The 16,083-nt window shown below is 39.0% G+C and overlaps 1 protein-coding gene across 3 annotated transcripts in view; it reads right to left on the bottom strand.

Moving 5' to 3' along the window:
* The window catches only part of gria3a (glutamate receptor, ionotropic, AMPA 3a), a 72,648-nt gene extending 63,096 nt beyond the window's left edge, over positions 1-9,552 (bottom strand). For 2 of the 3 annotated variants that reach the window (XM_053332351.1, XM_053332352.1), the window contains exons 1-2: positions 4,114-4,201; positions 3,574-3,732 (exon numbers count right to left, since the gene is read on the bottom strand). In XM_053332351.1, coding sequence (XP_053188326.1) covers positions 3,574-3,732; positions 4,114-4,201 — 247 coding nt within the window. Of the gene's footprint in view, positions 1-3,573; positions 3,733-4,113; positions 4,202-9,527 lie in introns of those variants that run through there. The other variant, XM_053332354.1, reaches the window with a different exon arrangement.
* Between the last annotated feature and the right edge of the window lie 6,531 nt (positions 9,553-16,083).

Genomic DNA, 16,083 nt, shown 5'->3' with positions numbered 1-16,083 from the left:
TAGGCTGCTGCTTCTCCACCCCAAGCCTGCACTGTTTCTATGCACATAACAAGGCAGAAAGAATGATGGGACATTTTTGATCATCATCATCATTAGCTCACATCATCAATGTTGAATGTACGCTTTTACACATGCTAAATCTGCATATGAGCACTGCAGGCGCCAAACATTCCCTCATTTGGCACAGCTTATGAGCCAAAGTATCCACCACAGTCTCAGCGATGCACAAGAAGAAGAAGAAGGAGAGCAAGAAGAGGAGGAAGAGGAGGAAGAGATCTGGCTACTGGTTGATGCTGCATTAGTGAGACTGCCCGTTGCCTACACACTGAAGCACTCTAACATTAGCCTCTGTCTGAGCAGCAACACACTGGTTGAGTCACAGCAGAGGGAGGACAGGTTAGCTATAATAATCACTCTAATAATCACTTGCACTGTTGTATTGACAGTTGATCAAATCAAAGTTAATCTCTGGAGAAATTCTGCACAAAGCGGATCTGTCTTGCTCCCTCTTAAAAATCAGCGTAGTGAAAAAGGAAAGTCTTGAAAAATGCATGGAGAGGCTTTTGAGGGTTTTTACTAACATCACATAGTGGCTGAAAAAACAGATGGGACATATCTACTTTAACTAAAACTGTGTGTTGCAGATCGCTCCGAAATGTCGATTCATGCATTTTTCATGCAAACCACCGAAGCTTTGTTATACTTTTAGCAAATGTTTCTCCTCAGCCTCTCATGTCACTATATCCAAAAAGTATAATCCTATATGCACTTGGTCTATAACTCCTTCCCGATTGTCCAGTCAGGCAAGCAGCTCTGTCTGGACTCCTCTTTCTGTCTTAATGGATATAACCTTCCTATTTCTGCCTTTATGCACACAATCCGCCCTGGCCTGAGGCGAGGTGTCACATCGATGCATCCTGCAGTTTCACTCCAGCAACAAATTGGTGAGATAATGAACATAACAGCAACAGTGAAGTTGTCTTTGTCCAAATCAATTCAATCAAGTTACGATGACTGGCGATTGTTAGCTGCAATATGTTGCTGGTTGTTTACAGGTTTGTTATAGCTGTTTCACATCTGCATTGCAACCGTCAAACTGAAGATCCAGTGTCTCTTTGCCAGGGGAAGTTCTACATGAGCCATATATTAGTAGAAAGGGACTGAGATAGAGAAAATGAAAGCTTGGTGAGAATTGATTTTTCCATACAGGAGAGCAAACTGGAGCCATACACACATACACTGCTGCTGGACTATAGCCTTCCACCTATTGATTCACACTGCCAATAACACAGTCATTTGCCATCAGGGATTTGTAACAATCATTATATACTGACCCAGCTAGAGTATAGCAGTGTTGTCCTGCTTTATTCTCTTTTGAATCCATACAACAAATACAACAAATTAGCTCAGAGGGAAAGAAGCAATTCCTCCTGAATTTACACAACTGATCCTTTTATTTATCTTGTAGTTTATGTCATATACAAGATGACGATTTGCAGACGACACCAAAGGTCAGAAGCAGTTAGCAGATCTCAGGCATCTTAACACTTGCCAATGGTATCTAAATTAACAATGCAAGCTGTGGGAAAGCATAGCAATGACTAACCTACTATTCTTGCCAGAATAGAAATGTGTCAAAAGAATCATCAGATTCACTTGCTACATCAACACCTGCCAGGCAAGTAGGGCATTATGCAATCCAGACTACTAAAATAAGAAACATGTAGTTTGGTGCATTTTCAAGCAATGTCTTAGTCACAAACTGGCCTGGCTGCTATGCATAATTAGCTACTCGTTGGTCTTTTTTTCCAACAGGAAAGCGTCTAGTTTAGCTTGCATCATGCTTATCTCGCTAAAAATTAATCCTCCTCCTGATTATCTTGTCTTTATTCATATCCTTTAGGAAGAAAAATCTTAAGCTTCTTTCAAAAATAATGGGTTCATTTTTCCTTTAAGTGGATCCAGGCTATGGCTTGAGTCTTTAATGGGTGCACAATCCAAAAATATAATTGCTTTTGTAATTTAACAGGCCTCTAGTATCCTTAGTTTACTTTACAGGGATGCACATGTGATGGGAAGGCATCTTTTTTTAGATCTCTCAAAAACTTGGTGGAAGATGAGATGGCATTAAACAATCATTAGAGGTATTATCCAGTGGAATAAAACACGCATTGATAGCACTTTCTACACATACTGTCTTATTATACAACACTGTATGATGAAATTATTTGTGTGTGGGCGTACTGTAAGACAAGTGTAGCCTTCAAGATGACTGGAAGGAAAATTTGAAATGAGAAACAGGTAGAAATAGGAAAGTTTATGCTTTCTCCTTGATCTCCAGGAGCCACACATGTAATATTCATCTCTTCCTCAGCAACAACATGCTGAAGTGCCCTTGAGCTAAAACACAGACTCCATAGCTGCTTCGGTGTAATTACTCAGCAGCCGACAGTGCAAGGCTGCATGCTTGAACTGGGCAGTGTCAAGGTACAAATGTGTGCAAACCTGACACCCCACCCCACCCCATCCCTACCCCCGACCCACCCTCCAGCTTCTCCCCAAGGCTGCTTGCTGTAAGTAACAACATGTTACACTCGCCAAACAGCTACATCATCTAAACACCATTTTTATAGCTGAGCCGTATAGGAGATGTATGAGGTATTGTGTTCAACTTTCTTATTTTCTCACTTCATTAGTCGTCTCTACAGCAGCTGACAAAGTTTGGAGAGCTGTGGCTGATCGTTGTGCGTGAAGTGTGAAGTGCAGTTGGTGGGAAGAAGGATAAAAAATTAATTCTCCAGACAGAACTTGGTGCCCTACATGGCTGAGGAGTGACTAGTGGACCAATTACAAAGCCATCTCACACCACACATCCCCACCTATCAAATCAATCACATTTGTGGAGATGACTACAGGGATTACAGCATGTTACAGTTGATACAGCAGGCTGTTTATCCATCAGAAGTGCAGTGAGGAGGATTTATGCCACAATCCACTTGCAGCCTCCACCTAAAAGCCTTTATCTGATGTCACAGCCAGACACTACAACAACCAGAGTAGCAATAATTTGTTTTTTCTCTTTCTTTCTTTCAAGCACAGTCATCTAAAGGCTGCTCATCTGCTTCTCTGGAATTACTGAATTATTCCTTACAAAATCACTGTGTCTGTCCAATTATAGGCCATCACGCACCATTCTACAGCTGGATGGCATGACGGAGGAGTTTATGCATGGGGTCGGACACTTGGCAGGTGTCACAGCCATTTTATCCAAACACCAATTTCTGCTCATTAACATCTGTTTTTTCTGCCAATGACAGAACTGTGGCAACAATGATTTCACATACTCTCTCTCTCTCTCTCTCTCTCTCTCTCTCTCTCTCTCTCTCTCTCTCTCTCTCTCTCTCTGTGTGTGTGTGTGTGTGTGTGTGTGTGTGTGTGTGTGTGTGTATAATTGAATGTTAGAATGGAGCCAGAAGCATTACTTTTTGGTGTAAAATTGGAAGAAGAAAAAACATCTGCGTTATGTTTTCATCATGAGGCTTTCTTATTTAAGTACATTGTATAACTACTCACAGGCGTGTGTGACAGAGAAGCTGTTTGAGGACTCCAGGTTGTCAACATTGTAATTGAGGTGAAAGGGTTTCTCCGTCACATTCTGGTTGGTGTTATACAGCTGGACAGCAAACCTGAAGGCGCTGTGCTCCTGCACTGTAGAGCGCATGAACAGTCCACCTACAGGAAAGAACATGTCACACATAACAGCACTCTAATTACTTAATTACCAACATACAACATATGAAGAATGCACTTTTTATTCTCGCGATAAATCCATGCAATTACGCATTTGGAAAGATGAGTTAATTTAAGAAAGGACTCAAAGACAGAAATGTGTCTCCACTCATTAAATAACCCACTGCAGATACTGAAACTCGCGTTTAGAGCATAGGATCACTTCTTTTTTTCACCAAACCGCCTACAAAGACCCGCAGCCTTTATGAAGAGTGAACTTGGCAATGAATTATGCAAATAACCTAATCGGTGCGACTTGCAGAGACGTGTCCTATTTAGAATACGTGAACAAAGACGTGTGCATGAGTATCCCGTTCAACTTACCAATGTTGATCTGATTTGGAAACCCTGCCAGCGAGTCCCCCCAAAAATACAACAAAACAAGGACTGTCGCTATTGTGCGGTGCCACATTTTTCTCCGAGAAGTGAAATCAACTCCTGGTCTGGATGTGACAGAGGAGGCGCAGGGAGAACCATGTACACGGGCTTGTACGCAAAGAAATCCACAAGATGCGTCGGGTGTCTCTCACTCAATGTGTGCACCCACGGTGACTGTGTGCCAGCGCAACTGCAGCGCCAGTCCTCTGCTGCTGGAAACCTAAAGCCACTGTTTTATCTCAAAGATGGTGGTGGAGGTGGTGTTGGAGGAGGAGGAGAGGAAAAGCGGATCTCCTCACTGTGGATAAGGACCATCCAAATGGGCCAGAGAGATAGAGACACAGAGAGAGAGACACACAGAGAGAGAGAGAGACACACACAGAGAGAGAGAGAGAGAGAGAGAGAGAGAAGGAGGGAAGGGGGGCGTTTATCAAACTTGGTCTGACGTTGAATTATAATAAGAGCAGCCTCCCGTCTTTCTCCTCACGTCACTGCAGAGTTGGTGTGTGAGGCGGTGCAGCCTCAGCTGGGTTTGGTGTGTGTGTGGTGCAAAGGCAGAGAAGCACACACCAGCATGTAATCAGTATGAACCAACAGTACACTGCTGACTTGTGTGTTTGTATGTATATAAACCATGAACGTATCTATCTATCTATCTATCTATCTATCTATCTATCTATCTATCTATCTATCTTTCTATCTATCTATCTATCTTCTCCAACACATCTAGTCTGCCCTTCTGCTGTGTTCAGATATGTAGGAGCACTCATGCAGCATTAGTCTGCACACTGGCAGCATAACTTAGTCTGTCCCCTGCAGGTGTTTTGAGTGCAGAGACTGTAGAAGATTTATCACTGTTTAATCACTGCTTGCCAAGTGGCCTAACTAATGCTATACATTAGAATCCTAATTGACTTACTTGTAGTAGTCATTTGAATTTACATTCATTTTTGTTTGTTTTGTTTTAACATCAACAGTCAGTGCAGGGAGTTGGAGCATGGAGTGAATGTAATGGCTGTCATACTGTGGTGGTGTGCCTGGGCCCAGGGAATCCAGGCAATAGCATAAAATGTTTTTTTATGATTTCACTGCCGCAAATTTCTCAAACTATGTGCAATATGTATTGAATTCATCACTGACAATTGGTTCATATTCAGACCAACGTGCCAATTGGTGAAAGACATACATGTTAATTCAGACTACTGATGTAAAACTTAATCCAGACTATTGATGGAACAAAAAGTGCACATGCTCCTTTTTCTGCTATTGTGCTTTCATTATGATGGTGTCTGAAGCTGTTTCTGGCTTCCTTATATATGCTCAAAAGTTGCAAACTCCTGCATCATTACAAGTTAGTGTGCAGGAGTTTATTTGCAACTTTTGATCCATTCGTCCCTCTCCTACACACCTGTCTCATGAGATAGGTGTGCAAAGTGTTCTTTTGTTCCTTATGTAGGCTAAAATTCAATGATCAGCTTGCATGCCATGTATATAGAGCTGCAATGATTAGTTGATTCATCAATAAGTCGATAGACAGATAATAATTCAACTAACTATTTTGATAATCAATTAATGTTTTTTAATCATTTTTAAATGCCCAAATTCTGTTTCCAGCCTCCAACATCCATATAATATCATAAAAATGTATATTTTCTGGTTTCTTCAGACTTCACTGATGGAAAATGGAATATCTTGGAACAGTTCACTACTGGCCAGGACAAAACTAGATATTTTGAGGACGTCACCTTGTAATCAAACGATTCATCAATTCATGGAAAAGATGACAGCTTGATCGATAAATTAGTTGCAGCTTGAAACAACATATGATGGACTCCCAGTGAAGCTCACACTGGTTGCACCTCGCTGTGTTCACAATATAAGAGTGTCACTATTTGCATCGTTAAATGCATCCAGGCACTATGCCATATGGTTGTCAGTCTAAAAAAGTGTCACATTAGCCAGCAGGACCCTGACTCGTAAAATACAAAATATGATGAGATGCCAGAAGTTATCATCATTAGCAGCTGCCACACTATTAGCTGATTGTCTTAAAAAACTGGCTGTATCTCAGACAGACAGACAGACAGCAGAGAGACATCGATGTATCTGTGCAGACCGTTTTTTTGGTTATTAAGACTCGGCTTGTTTGTGGTTTAACATGGTCACACCTAATTATTACACCACCCACATAACAAAGGAGGTTCGATCTGCATGGGAATAAGACATAACAGGAACGAGAAGCATGCACAAAACCACAGCACCAGCAGCACAGCATGCAGTCACTTCTAACACTTTCTGTAACATATTGGTTGCTAGGTAATCTCACTCACGCCTTTAATTTAATGAATGAACCTGCAGCTAATCTCAAACATGCTCCAGTTATCAAGAGCTGGATACATTTCTACAAAAACAGCTCTACTTGATTTGGGTTAAACTCCCCAAAACTTGATTTAACTTTTTTTAATTGCTTCTCATTTAAATTAATGCAGCTCTATTTACTCTCATCCAAATCAACAGCATGTAATGTGAGCAGCCTGTGCTAATCGCAGCCTATCAGGTTTTACCAAATCACACCTCCAGCATAGATAAATGTAATCATTTTCTTTCATGACACATTTTTTTTTAATTATAGCATGATAATTTAAATCACATTCTGCACTGTAGTCCCGTACAAGAATGTGTTTTAAATCTATTGAAATGCAGTCACTGGACTCAATTTTTTTAGGGATGGCCACTCTTCTGCCTGAAGTTAATTCTTTTTAATCATTTATCTATTTCAAGCCATTAAAGTAAGAACGCTTTATTCACCCAGTATTGCTTACTCTTACATTCCATTAGATTAGCTGAGCAATACAATTTCAATTATACTCACAGAGTGTGATGTGTTGGAACAGGGGCATATGTGTGTGTATATGTAGTATATGCATGCTGGAATGGTAGAAATCATTTCAGCTTCCTATTTAGCTGCTGCAAAATCAACACAGCAGAACAAGCTACAGAGTCTGTGCTTATTGATCTGGGTGTGATTTAATGTTTTCCGTACAACTCTAATTTTTCACAATGACACAGTAGAACAACTGCTCTATAATTAAGTTGAATTTCATGAGCAAAAATATTGTCTGTAAGGTATGACCTTTCCGCAGACGCTGTTAGTATGTCATTTGTAGATATGAGTTGCCTGCCACATGAATAGAAGGATCCCATTAGCTTCAGCCTCATCAACTTGTTCAAATTAAATTCTTGCAAAACATACATTTGTGAGTAAATCAACAAAAGTATAGGCCAACGTACAGCCTATAATACACTACACTTGACTAAAATCTCCATGCTGTTGAACCAGATAACACATGTGAAACACATTTCTCAGCAGGGATAAGCCTCTGTGCAGGAAGTGCAGTGAGACGGAAACATATCTCTAATCGTGTTAAGAGTTAAGTTTATGTTGCCATCTTTATCACACCTTTCTGTCTTCTTAGTGGTCCGGTTTGATGGTAAAACTCATGCCTGTGTGATCTGTTCCAACCCCACACCGATTATCTGGTTTCACAGAGGACGGCGACATTCAGGATAACACAGTTTACCCTCGGTGAGAAGTTCCTGAGCAAATATCAGACAGCATTTCAATGTTGGTGTCTTTAGTAGAGCTTTTAGGTTATCGGTGCACTGCCTGTTCAGGACACCTTGGGCACGCTTTCCATTTTTCCACCGTCAGCAAATTAGATCTGTTCAAGGATTTTCTCACTTTCAGCCTCTTTAGTGCAATTCAGGTGAGTGTAAATGTCAGCAAGTCTTTCCAGAACTTCCTGTGAAGTTTAAGTAAAAAATGGCATTTATCAAGTGGGTGCAATGAATGTGTAGTTTGCACAGTGGAGGTTTTTTTTGACATTGCTTCAAAGAGCTCGCATGGGAAATGTGATGATGAACTCCTGCTACTTAATGAGATAAACTGCATTGTTTCAAGTGAATATAGGTTGGTTATAAAATGGAATAATGTGAAAGCATAAAACCAACTGAAGGTCTCACAGAACCTTTGTGTTCGATCACTTTTCCAATACCAATCTGTCAAAGTCTCTGAACATAACCTTGTTTTATATATAGCAATTGCTTGTTATAACCCACAGAATTATGCACACAAGTTGTAAGCCTGAGGGAGTGGAGTGGCCTAAATACAGGCATACCCACTGTTACACATAGTACTGTTAACGGACAGCACACAGTTACAATCAGACACATCAGCCATCTGCAGTAATTAAGTCATCAAAAAGACAACTGAATTTTACTCAGTTATAATCATTCTTTAAATGTCAGTGTGAGCATTTGCTTTGCCATCAATGTGAGCAAAGAAATATGTGATTTTGGCTTGAAATTTGCATAATTTCTGAAGTATACAGTTTTACTCCTTTTGTGTAGTAGTCCATTCATTGGTATAATAAATGCTTAGATAGTTGTCTCTTCTCTTCTTTTATTTTGTCCCAATCTCTGTTTTAATCACCATTACTCAGAGCTGGAACCTGTGAAATTGGATTTGGAACTTTGCAGCCATTTTGTGGGCCTGGGTTTCACATTTAAGATGACATTAGTGCCAAAGCCTGCTGGGAGAATGGAAAAGTGCACAGCAGAAGTGCTTTGATGCACGTACAGCCTCATTTTCCTTGGGCAGATAACGTAAATGAGGGTTGGCACCGGATAATTAAAGATGAGAAATCCAGCTGTAAACAATGTCTTCAAACAAAAACAGTGCACTGTGCATCTAGTGCCATTATTTATTCCTGGTCAGGGATCAAGACGTAGCAAATAAAATCTAATAAATTGTAATAACATGTTGCACTACTGGATGCTCAACAGAATCAGACTGCACAACTTGCTATAAGCCAACATCATACACAGAGAAAAAAGCCTAAGGGAATACTATGCAGTGGATTAACTAGTATTAATAATCATACCAAGTGTAAAGTTTCTGCAGGAATAATTGATACCATCATACACGTGCCAAAAAACAAAATCACAAAGACTGTGTATTTAAAAAATGGCTCCCGAGAGGTTTTATGTGTAACTAAACGATAAAAGTAATAATACCTGTAAAATTCTTGAGATGAAATTATGATATTGTACTTTGCGTTATGGTACCCAAGGCCGGGGCTGCAATAAGTGGTCTGAAGCTCCCCAGGAAGGTCAGGAGATAAAAAAGAGCACGCTGAGTGCTATAAAACTCCACGATAAAACCTCTCATGTCTCAGCATCCTAAGGCTACATGTAAAATGACTGTATTTATGGTTCAGCATAGAGTTTCAGCTAAGTGCTCTGAGCCTCTCAAACATGCTACATCTTACAGTACAGGCTGTCATTTTATTGCTCTTTACTTAGAGACTGTTTGATCTTGACCATTCAAACTTCACTTGATGATATGTTTTTTCCTTCTGCAGGTTATCTGGAGGCAGATGTGATGCTGTTAGACCGAGATGTAGGTATTTCTAAACAGGAAAATATCACTCAAGAATTGCAAAGCGAAAAGAAACCAAATGGAGTGATAATGTCAAGTATACTGAGCCAGTGAGTTCGTCAGCACGAGAGTTTATATCAGGGTTTAAAACAGAGGTTGTCATGTTTCAGTTGGGGCAGCAGTGTGGACAAAACCAAAGTTCAGATGCATCCTACAGCAACACCGGTTTTATCTGACATCTCTGACTAATCACATCTTTCCCACACTGAATAGTAGAAAAAGCACAAATAAATACACTACAAATTATTATATCTAATGGAAAATGTAAAAATGTAAGTAGGCGTCACTTTTTTAAGCTGTCACAAGCAGGACAGGGTCACATGTCAGATAAGTATCTGCTATAGCTTCATGTAACATGCAGCTTATTGATCTATTGAAGTATTGGATTTGTATTAGTTTACAATTTATGAGTAATGACTCAACTGGCTGTTTAAAACATGTGTTAATGTGTTCACAGTGTGTTCATTTGAGGTCGTTTTTATGTATTTTACATCATGAACATGCAGCTTACAATATTCATTTTTGCATTATTTATTTATTGTGCTATTTTGATCAGAGGAAGACAAGATGACTTAAATCACTATTACTAATAGGTATCACTTCATATTTAAGAATTGCTATATGCGCCTAAACTCCTATAAATAAAATACTGTAAAAGCAACGCCATCGATATAGACAGGCATCTTTTTGGGAAACACACTTAATGGATTCATCAGCCCCAAGAAAAGATTCAGAGCACTGACGCTTATCTGTGTGTTGATCATTCATTTGGTTCAAAATTGTGATTTTTAATCTAGCTGCAAACTGTGTAGTGTTGATTTAGTGACTGGAACACATTTTGGCCCAGTCTTGACAGTATTTGCACAGGCAGCATAATTTACTAAATACTGGACACACAGTGTTGATCACTGTTTATGGACCTAATGAGGAGACTCAAGTGTGTACAGTATATGCCACCTAGCAGTAAAAGCTTATTACCAAGTCATGTGTACTACTGCATGGTAATGCAGTGGCAATTTAAATACAGTAAATGATGTGTATGTGCCTTCATAGTGTAAGTGTATAATCCAAATGAATTTAACTTTGCTGTTTTATTAGGCATTAAAACCTAAATTCAAACTGTGAATCTGTAAAAATATATATACAGTATATTAAGAGGAATACATGTCGGAGCTCTTCCATAGAAGGGTTTATAGGTCATTAAAAGGATTTCAAAATCAATTCTAAATGTATTGATAGGCAGCGTTAAGAGGCTTAAACAGTACAAATATAAGTCTTAGTAATTAAGGAGACCTTGCTTTGGAGCCTGGCAGCAGAATTTCAAACTAAGTGAAGATGATTTAAGGATGACTGTGTTACACAAGTAGAACGTGCATCACAATAATCTAAACAGGATGTGACAAAGGCATGAGCAGTAACGAGGAAATCCTTGAATAACCCTGCTAAAGCCTGGATATGACTTTGACTAAAAGCCTGGGTGAGATGACGTAAAGATACTGTGGCTGATTGCAGTCGCTCCCTATCCATCTTCACTATGCTTGAGCAAATCTGCGATAAAGAATGGGATAAAAAATCCCCAAACTCTACAACAGCAACACACTGAAAGCATCTAAACTGCAGTAACAGCTCATGTTGCACATATTTGAATTATTTACAATTATTGCTGCAAGATCATACCATGGTAACGTTTATGCTTTAAGCCCTAAAAGACCCTGCTGCAGCTTCTTATTACATGCAGTTTCTTGTTACTCGCTATGACGTATGTGAGGGGGTCTCCAAGCATGATTCAGCTTCTTACTACAAATACAACAGCAGCTGCTCTGGATTGAGTGAAAAGCTGCCATACCATAGAGAGTCTCAGAGTGGAAAGCCCTAATGTGTGCAATTAGATTATCTCATTAAGATGCCTGTCAGGTACAGTGTTTGTAAAATGACTTTAGGTTAATACTGCTTCATTATTAGCGTATCTGTTGGAATAAGGGAAGCTCAAGGCAATGATTTTATGTAGAGGACTGGATCACAGTGATCTATAATCATTAGGCTCATTTCTTCAAGTCAAAAACATGAAAAGTATTTACTGTTTGCAGATGGCAGGGTTCATGATGGAAAACTGTGATAATAAATTATTGAAAATAGTCTACTCTACTGGTTGGGGTGAAAAGTCCACTTGTCCACTATTATACAGAGTAATTTAACTGTCACATTGCAATCTTCTCAAATAAGTGTCCGTGAAAAGAAAAAGCAGCAACTGAATCAAAAATGATATTTTGCAAAACAGATTGCTCACAAATGGAGAAAATTATGAAATCAAAGTCTCAAAATCTGGTAATTAGGAAGTGATATTTGAACAGCATGTTGGTAACCAGAGGGAGCTAAGGTGCAGCAGCATGGATGAATATTAATGGAAATTTGATTAAACATTCCCTCGTCTTTAACTGAATATCCCACAGGCAAAGCGCTTACTGAACAAAACAAATTAGGCTGGCAATTTTAATTATCGTTGTGCTGTTTTCTCAAACAGTTGCTTGTCTCCTTTTCTGCCTGATGAGATCTCAACAGCAGATGTTTTAAAGGAGGGATCTAACGTTAGATTTCTCATTGCTGTTCTCATTCCCACTACCTCTAAAACTACGGAGCAAACTTTAGCCCACACGCTCGGCAGGATATTTAATGTGATAATTGAAATTTTCACTGCTGCAGTTTTCACACTCGTGCTTATGCTAGTTGGGCAAGTGAGAATTTGATGGTGGTCTAAACTGCTTGCAATCACATCTAACAGCACAAGCACTGTTTGAATGTTTAGTGCCAAAACATTGTTTAGTGTTTCACATTGATGCAAATAAACAGGACCTCTGATGGTAAAACCAAAACCAAAATGGTGAACAGGAGACTTCTGTGACACTAATGGAGATATTAAGATACTCATGTCTGATGAGTTAGGGGTAAAATATGATCCTGGTTGGAAAATGCATTTTATATTTACACTAGTTTCACTCTTTTCATTATATATGTACAAGAGAATTTAAGGCCATTATAAGAACTTTTACGAGAACTGGTGGATTGGCGTCACTGTGCAGGTGTTACACAGATAATTAGTGACATGCTCATAACTATGCCTACTTCCATAAGAGTGATGAATCATAATATTAGAAAAGCGATTCCACCTCTAATGTGACCTTTAATTTTGTATTTTTAGAGCAGTTTAAACAGTTGTGTATGGAGACTGTCGTTCATTGCATTGTATCAATAACAAAAGGTTAGCAGCATCAGTTGCAACATTTGTTCATTCATTCATGCGTCTTGTAAACACCACCAACATCTCACCACTGTGTTGCAAATGACACTGATCATCCCAAAGGAGAACGTCAATTACAAAGGAGATGACTGATTGGCACAGGTGGAAACTTCACCATGCGTGGATGACGACATATGTCAGCTATTTTATCAATATGACTTCATCAGTTTTCTGTAAAAGAGGTTTGGCTTCAAGCACTTTTTATTGATATGAAATGTTAAAATAAACTGAATTGTGTGTGTGGAAACACATTGGGTCCTGTATATTATAATGTATTAAGGGTACAAACATAATATACAATTTTATATCAGTTTTTTTCTATGATAGATGAACAAAACTCTGTATACAAATGGGCTTTTATCATGTATTTTTGACAAGGTTCAGAGGTCAAGCCTGCAGCTTAGCCTACTGCAAAACACACACTAAAAGAAGTTAACCAGATTTCTGCCTCATTGAAGCCCACTGCAGGAAAACAGCATAAAGCATTTCTGTAGTTTGAAGATTGGACAGTTCAGTCCACTTCAACCCCCTCAAACAATGCCCCACATTGCATGCATCTATAAATAGGGTTACTTGGCTGCCTGTCCTCGCACTGCTCCTCCGTGGCTGCTGTTTTAGCCTGTAGCATGGCCTGCCACAGCAGTGCACAACCATCCGCCATGCTCTGATGCAGCATGCCGCACTGGTGGTTGACACCCCTGACTTACTGGATCACATCAACATCACATGCAGCTCCAACTTTGCTCTGACCTCCAGCCTGCGAGGACTTTGCAAAGATATGGACAAGACCACATGAATGTATTAGACAAATTTGTTTGAAAAAAGTTTAAAATGAATTTCCAAAAGTTCTATCTTCATCCGACAACTGAGAATATGATGGTATTTGTAGTTTCTAATCCTCTAATCAAGCATTTTATAGATTATTAAATACTCTAGACAGCTAATAGCAAAGGAAACTACTGGGATATTAAAAACTTCATGGTTTTAATAATGCTTTAGAGACAGCTATAATGTCCTTGAGAGAAAATAGCTGGTAAAAACTGACCAATTTTAAGGATTTTTGTAGCGTATTCCAGTCACTGGCTGCAGCAAACTTGAATGAGGACTAGCCCCAAGAGGACCTGACTTTGGGGACATTTGACAAAGTGTGACAGAATGTATTGCAGGCGGAGGATTTGCACAACACTTCAGACGTGTGAGGTTTGAGTCTGGTGGTCAGTTGGCAGTGCAGAAGACTTGTGTCTGCTGTGTGAGGAGCAAAGATAGAAAACCTGACAGCAAAGAAGGAAAATAAACATCAGTGTGTGCTGCCTTTTATGTCTGCATTGAATATCTCATCAAATAAATCAAGCTGGTTATCTGAACCATGGAGATGTTTTACACCTGTCCATTAGCGGACATTTGTCAATGTGGTGCATAATACACAGCTATGTTTCTAATCTCAAAGTATTTGAAGGAATTGGTTTCTATGTTTGCATTGTCATACATATTTGACCCAGGCTATAGCACTAATAAGGCTATTAATAACAATTTAATAAATAATACATTATTACAGTTCATTGAAAGGGCAAAATTATTTCCGCAACATCCAAACAGTAGCAAGAACCTGCAGTTTGGGGCATTTTGTTTACACCAGAGTGTTTTTACTGAGGCTTGATGCAGACGCTTGATGACAGGCGGGGCCGATGACAGCAGATGTTGTGGTTTGACACGCTTCACTCTGACAGCACAGTATCAGCGTCAGAACCACAGGGAGGACAGTTCATACATACATGCACACAACACGATAGGGAGACAGACACATTGAAAAAAACAAAAAACACACATTTGGCTGGCACTTGTTTGTTTGGGACACTTATTTACATGCCATTAATTCTGAATTGTTAATAAAAACCCACTAGGAGCTTATTGATTGTTTTTTTTTTTATTACCTCGTTTATTTCATGTCTTATCTGCAGATCAATGCTCTACTAAATTATTCACAAGTTTAACACAGTGTTGTCTGGCTGCTGTGCTACACACACACTGCTGAGGCAATAAAGATGTATAAAATTCATTTTTTCAGGTTGTATATAGTAACATCCGTTTTTGTCATGCTCATGGAACAGAACAATTTCGCATCAGGTTGAAAGTTTATCACCAGAATCTTGTTGTCATGTTGTTTAAAAGGTTTTAATTTGCCATTGGTGCAGAAACACAACACAGCACAGCACAGGAAGCATGAAATGTTTCCTTTACAATTGATTTTAAAAAATGAAGTGCTTATAGTTGGTTGATTGTTTTTCATTACAAGAATCCTCCTACACTCACTGCCCAACTTGAAGCTGCAAGCAAAAAACACTTGTATAACTTGTTCTTTATATATAATTGTTCTTTATTATCTAATCATTATATTATTATGAGGAAACTGCACATCACAGAGGTTAGCTTATAATAATGGTGGACATCACTGTCTGTGCTGTTCTAAGCTTTGACAACACTGCCCTCTGCTGGACTTTAACTGCATGAGAGACATTTGCTTTCAGCTGCCTTTTTGTGTTAGGCTCAAGTGGGCCCAATTGTACATTTGCTATCATGACTCACAGTTATTAATATTACAAAGACATTGATATAAAGCTGCTTCGGATATTAATGTATGATGTTAATATATGATAAGATCCAAAGTACAGCACATGAAAAGGCCGACGGTTGAAGATGGAATATTAAATTGGTGGCATGTTCCTTTAAAATTATTCATCACAACGTAAGTTTTAACAATATACATATTTACTTCACTGTGTAAGTTACACTAGTTGTTTTTTATATTAATCCTTTGATACAAAAACAAATTCAAATGTTCTCATACTTTGTGTTGTTCTGCAGACTCTGAGGCACCATAAATAAGCAGGAGTGTACAACTGAAATCCAATAATATTCTTTTAAAAAATTTAATTTGATCGTTTGTTTTCTGCTCTGCAAGATGAATCACCTCGCCAGTAACCAGTGTGTCCCTGCAAATGATATTTGATGCTCTTAGAAAATGGAGTAAGAAAGTCTCAACTTTATTAGTATTTTCACTCCGTCAGTTCTCAATGAGATGCTTTTACCTAGAGGCTTGCAACTTTTGAACTATTGCAAAAAT

Source organism: Scomber japonicus, chromosome 13, assembly GCF_027409825.1.
Source record: "Scomber japonicus isolate fScoJap1 chromosome 13, fScoJap1.pri, whole genome shotgun sequence".
Lineage (NCBI taxonomy): Eukaryota > Metazoa > Chordata > Actinopteri > Scombriformes > Scombridae > Scomber > Scomber japonicus.
The sequence above is the reverse complement of the archived record's forward strand: the minus strand, read 5'-3'. Positions and strand labels throughout refer to the sequence as shown.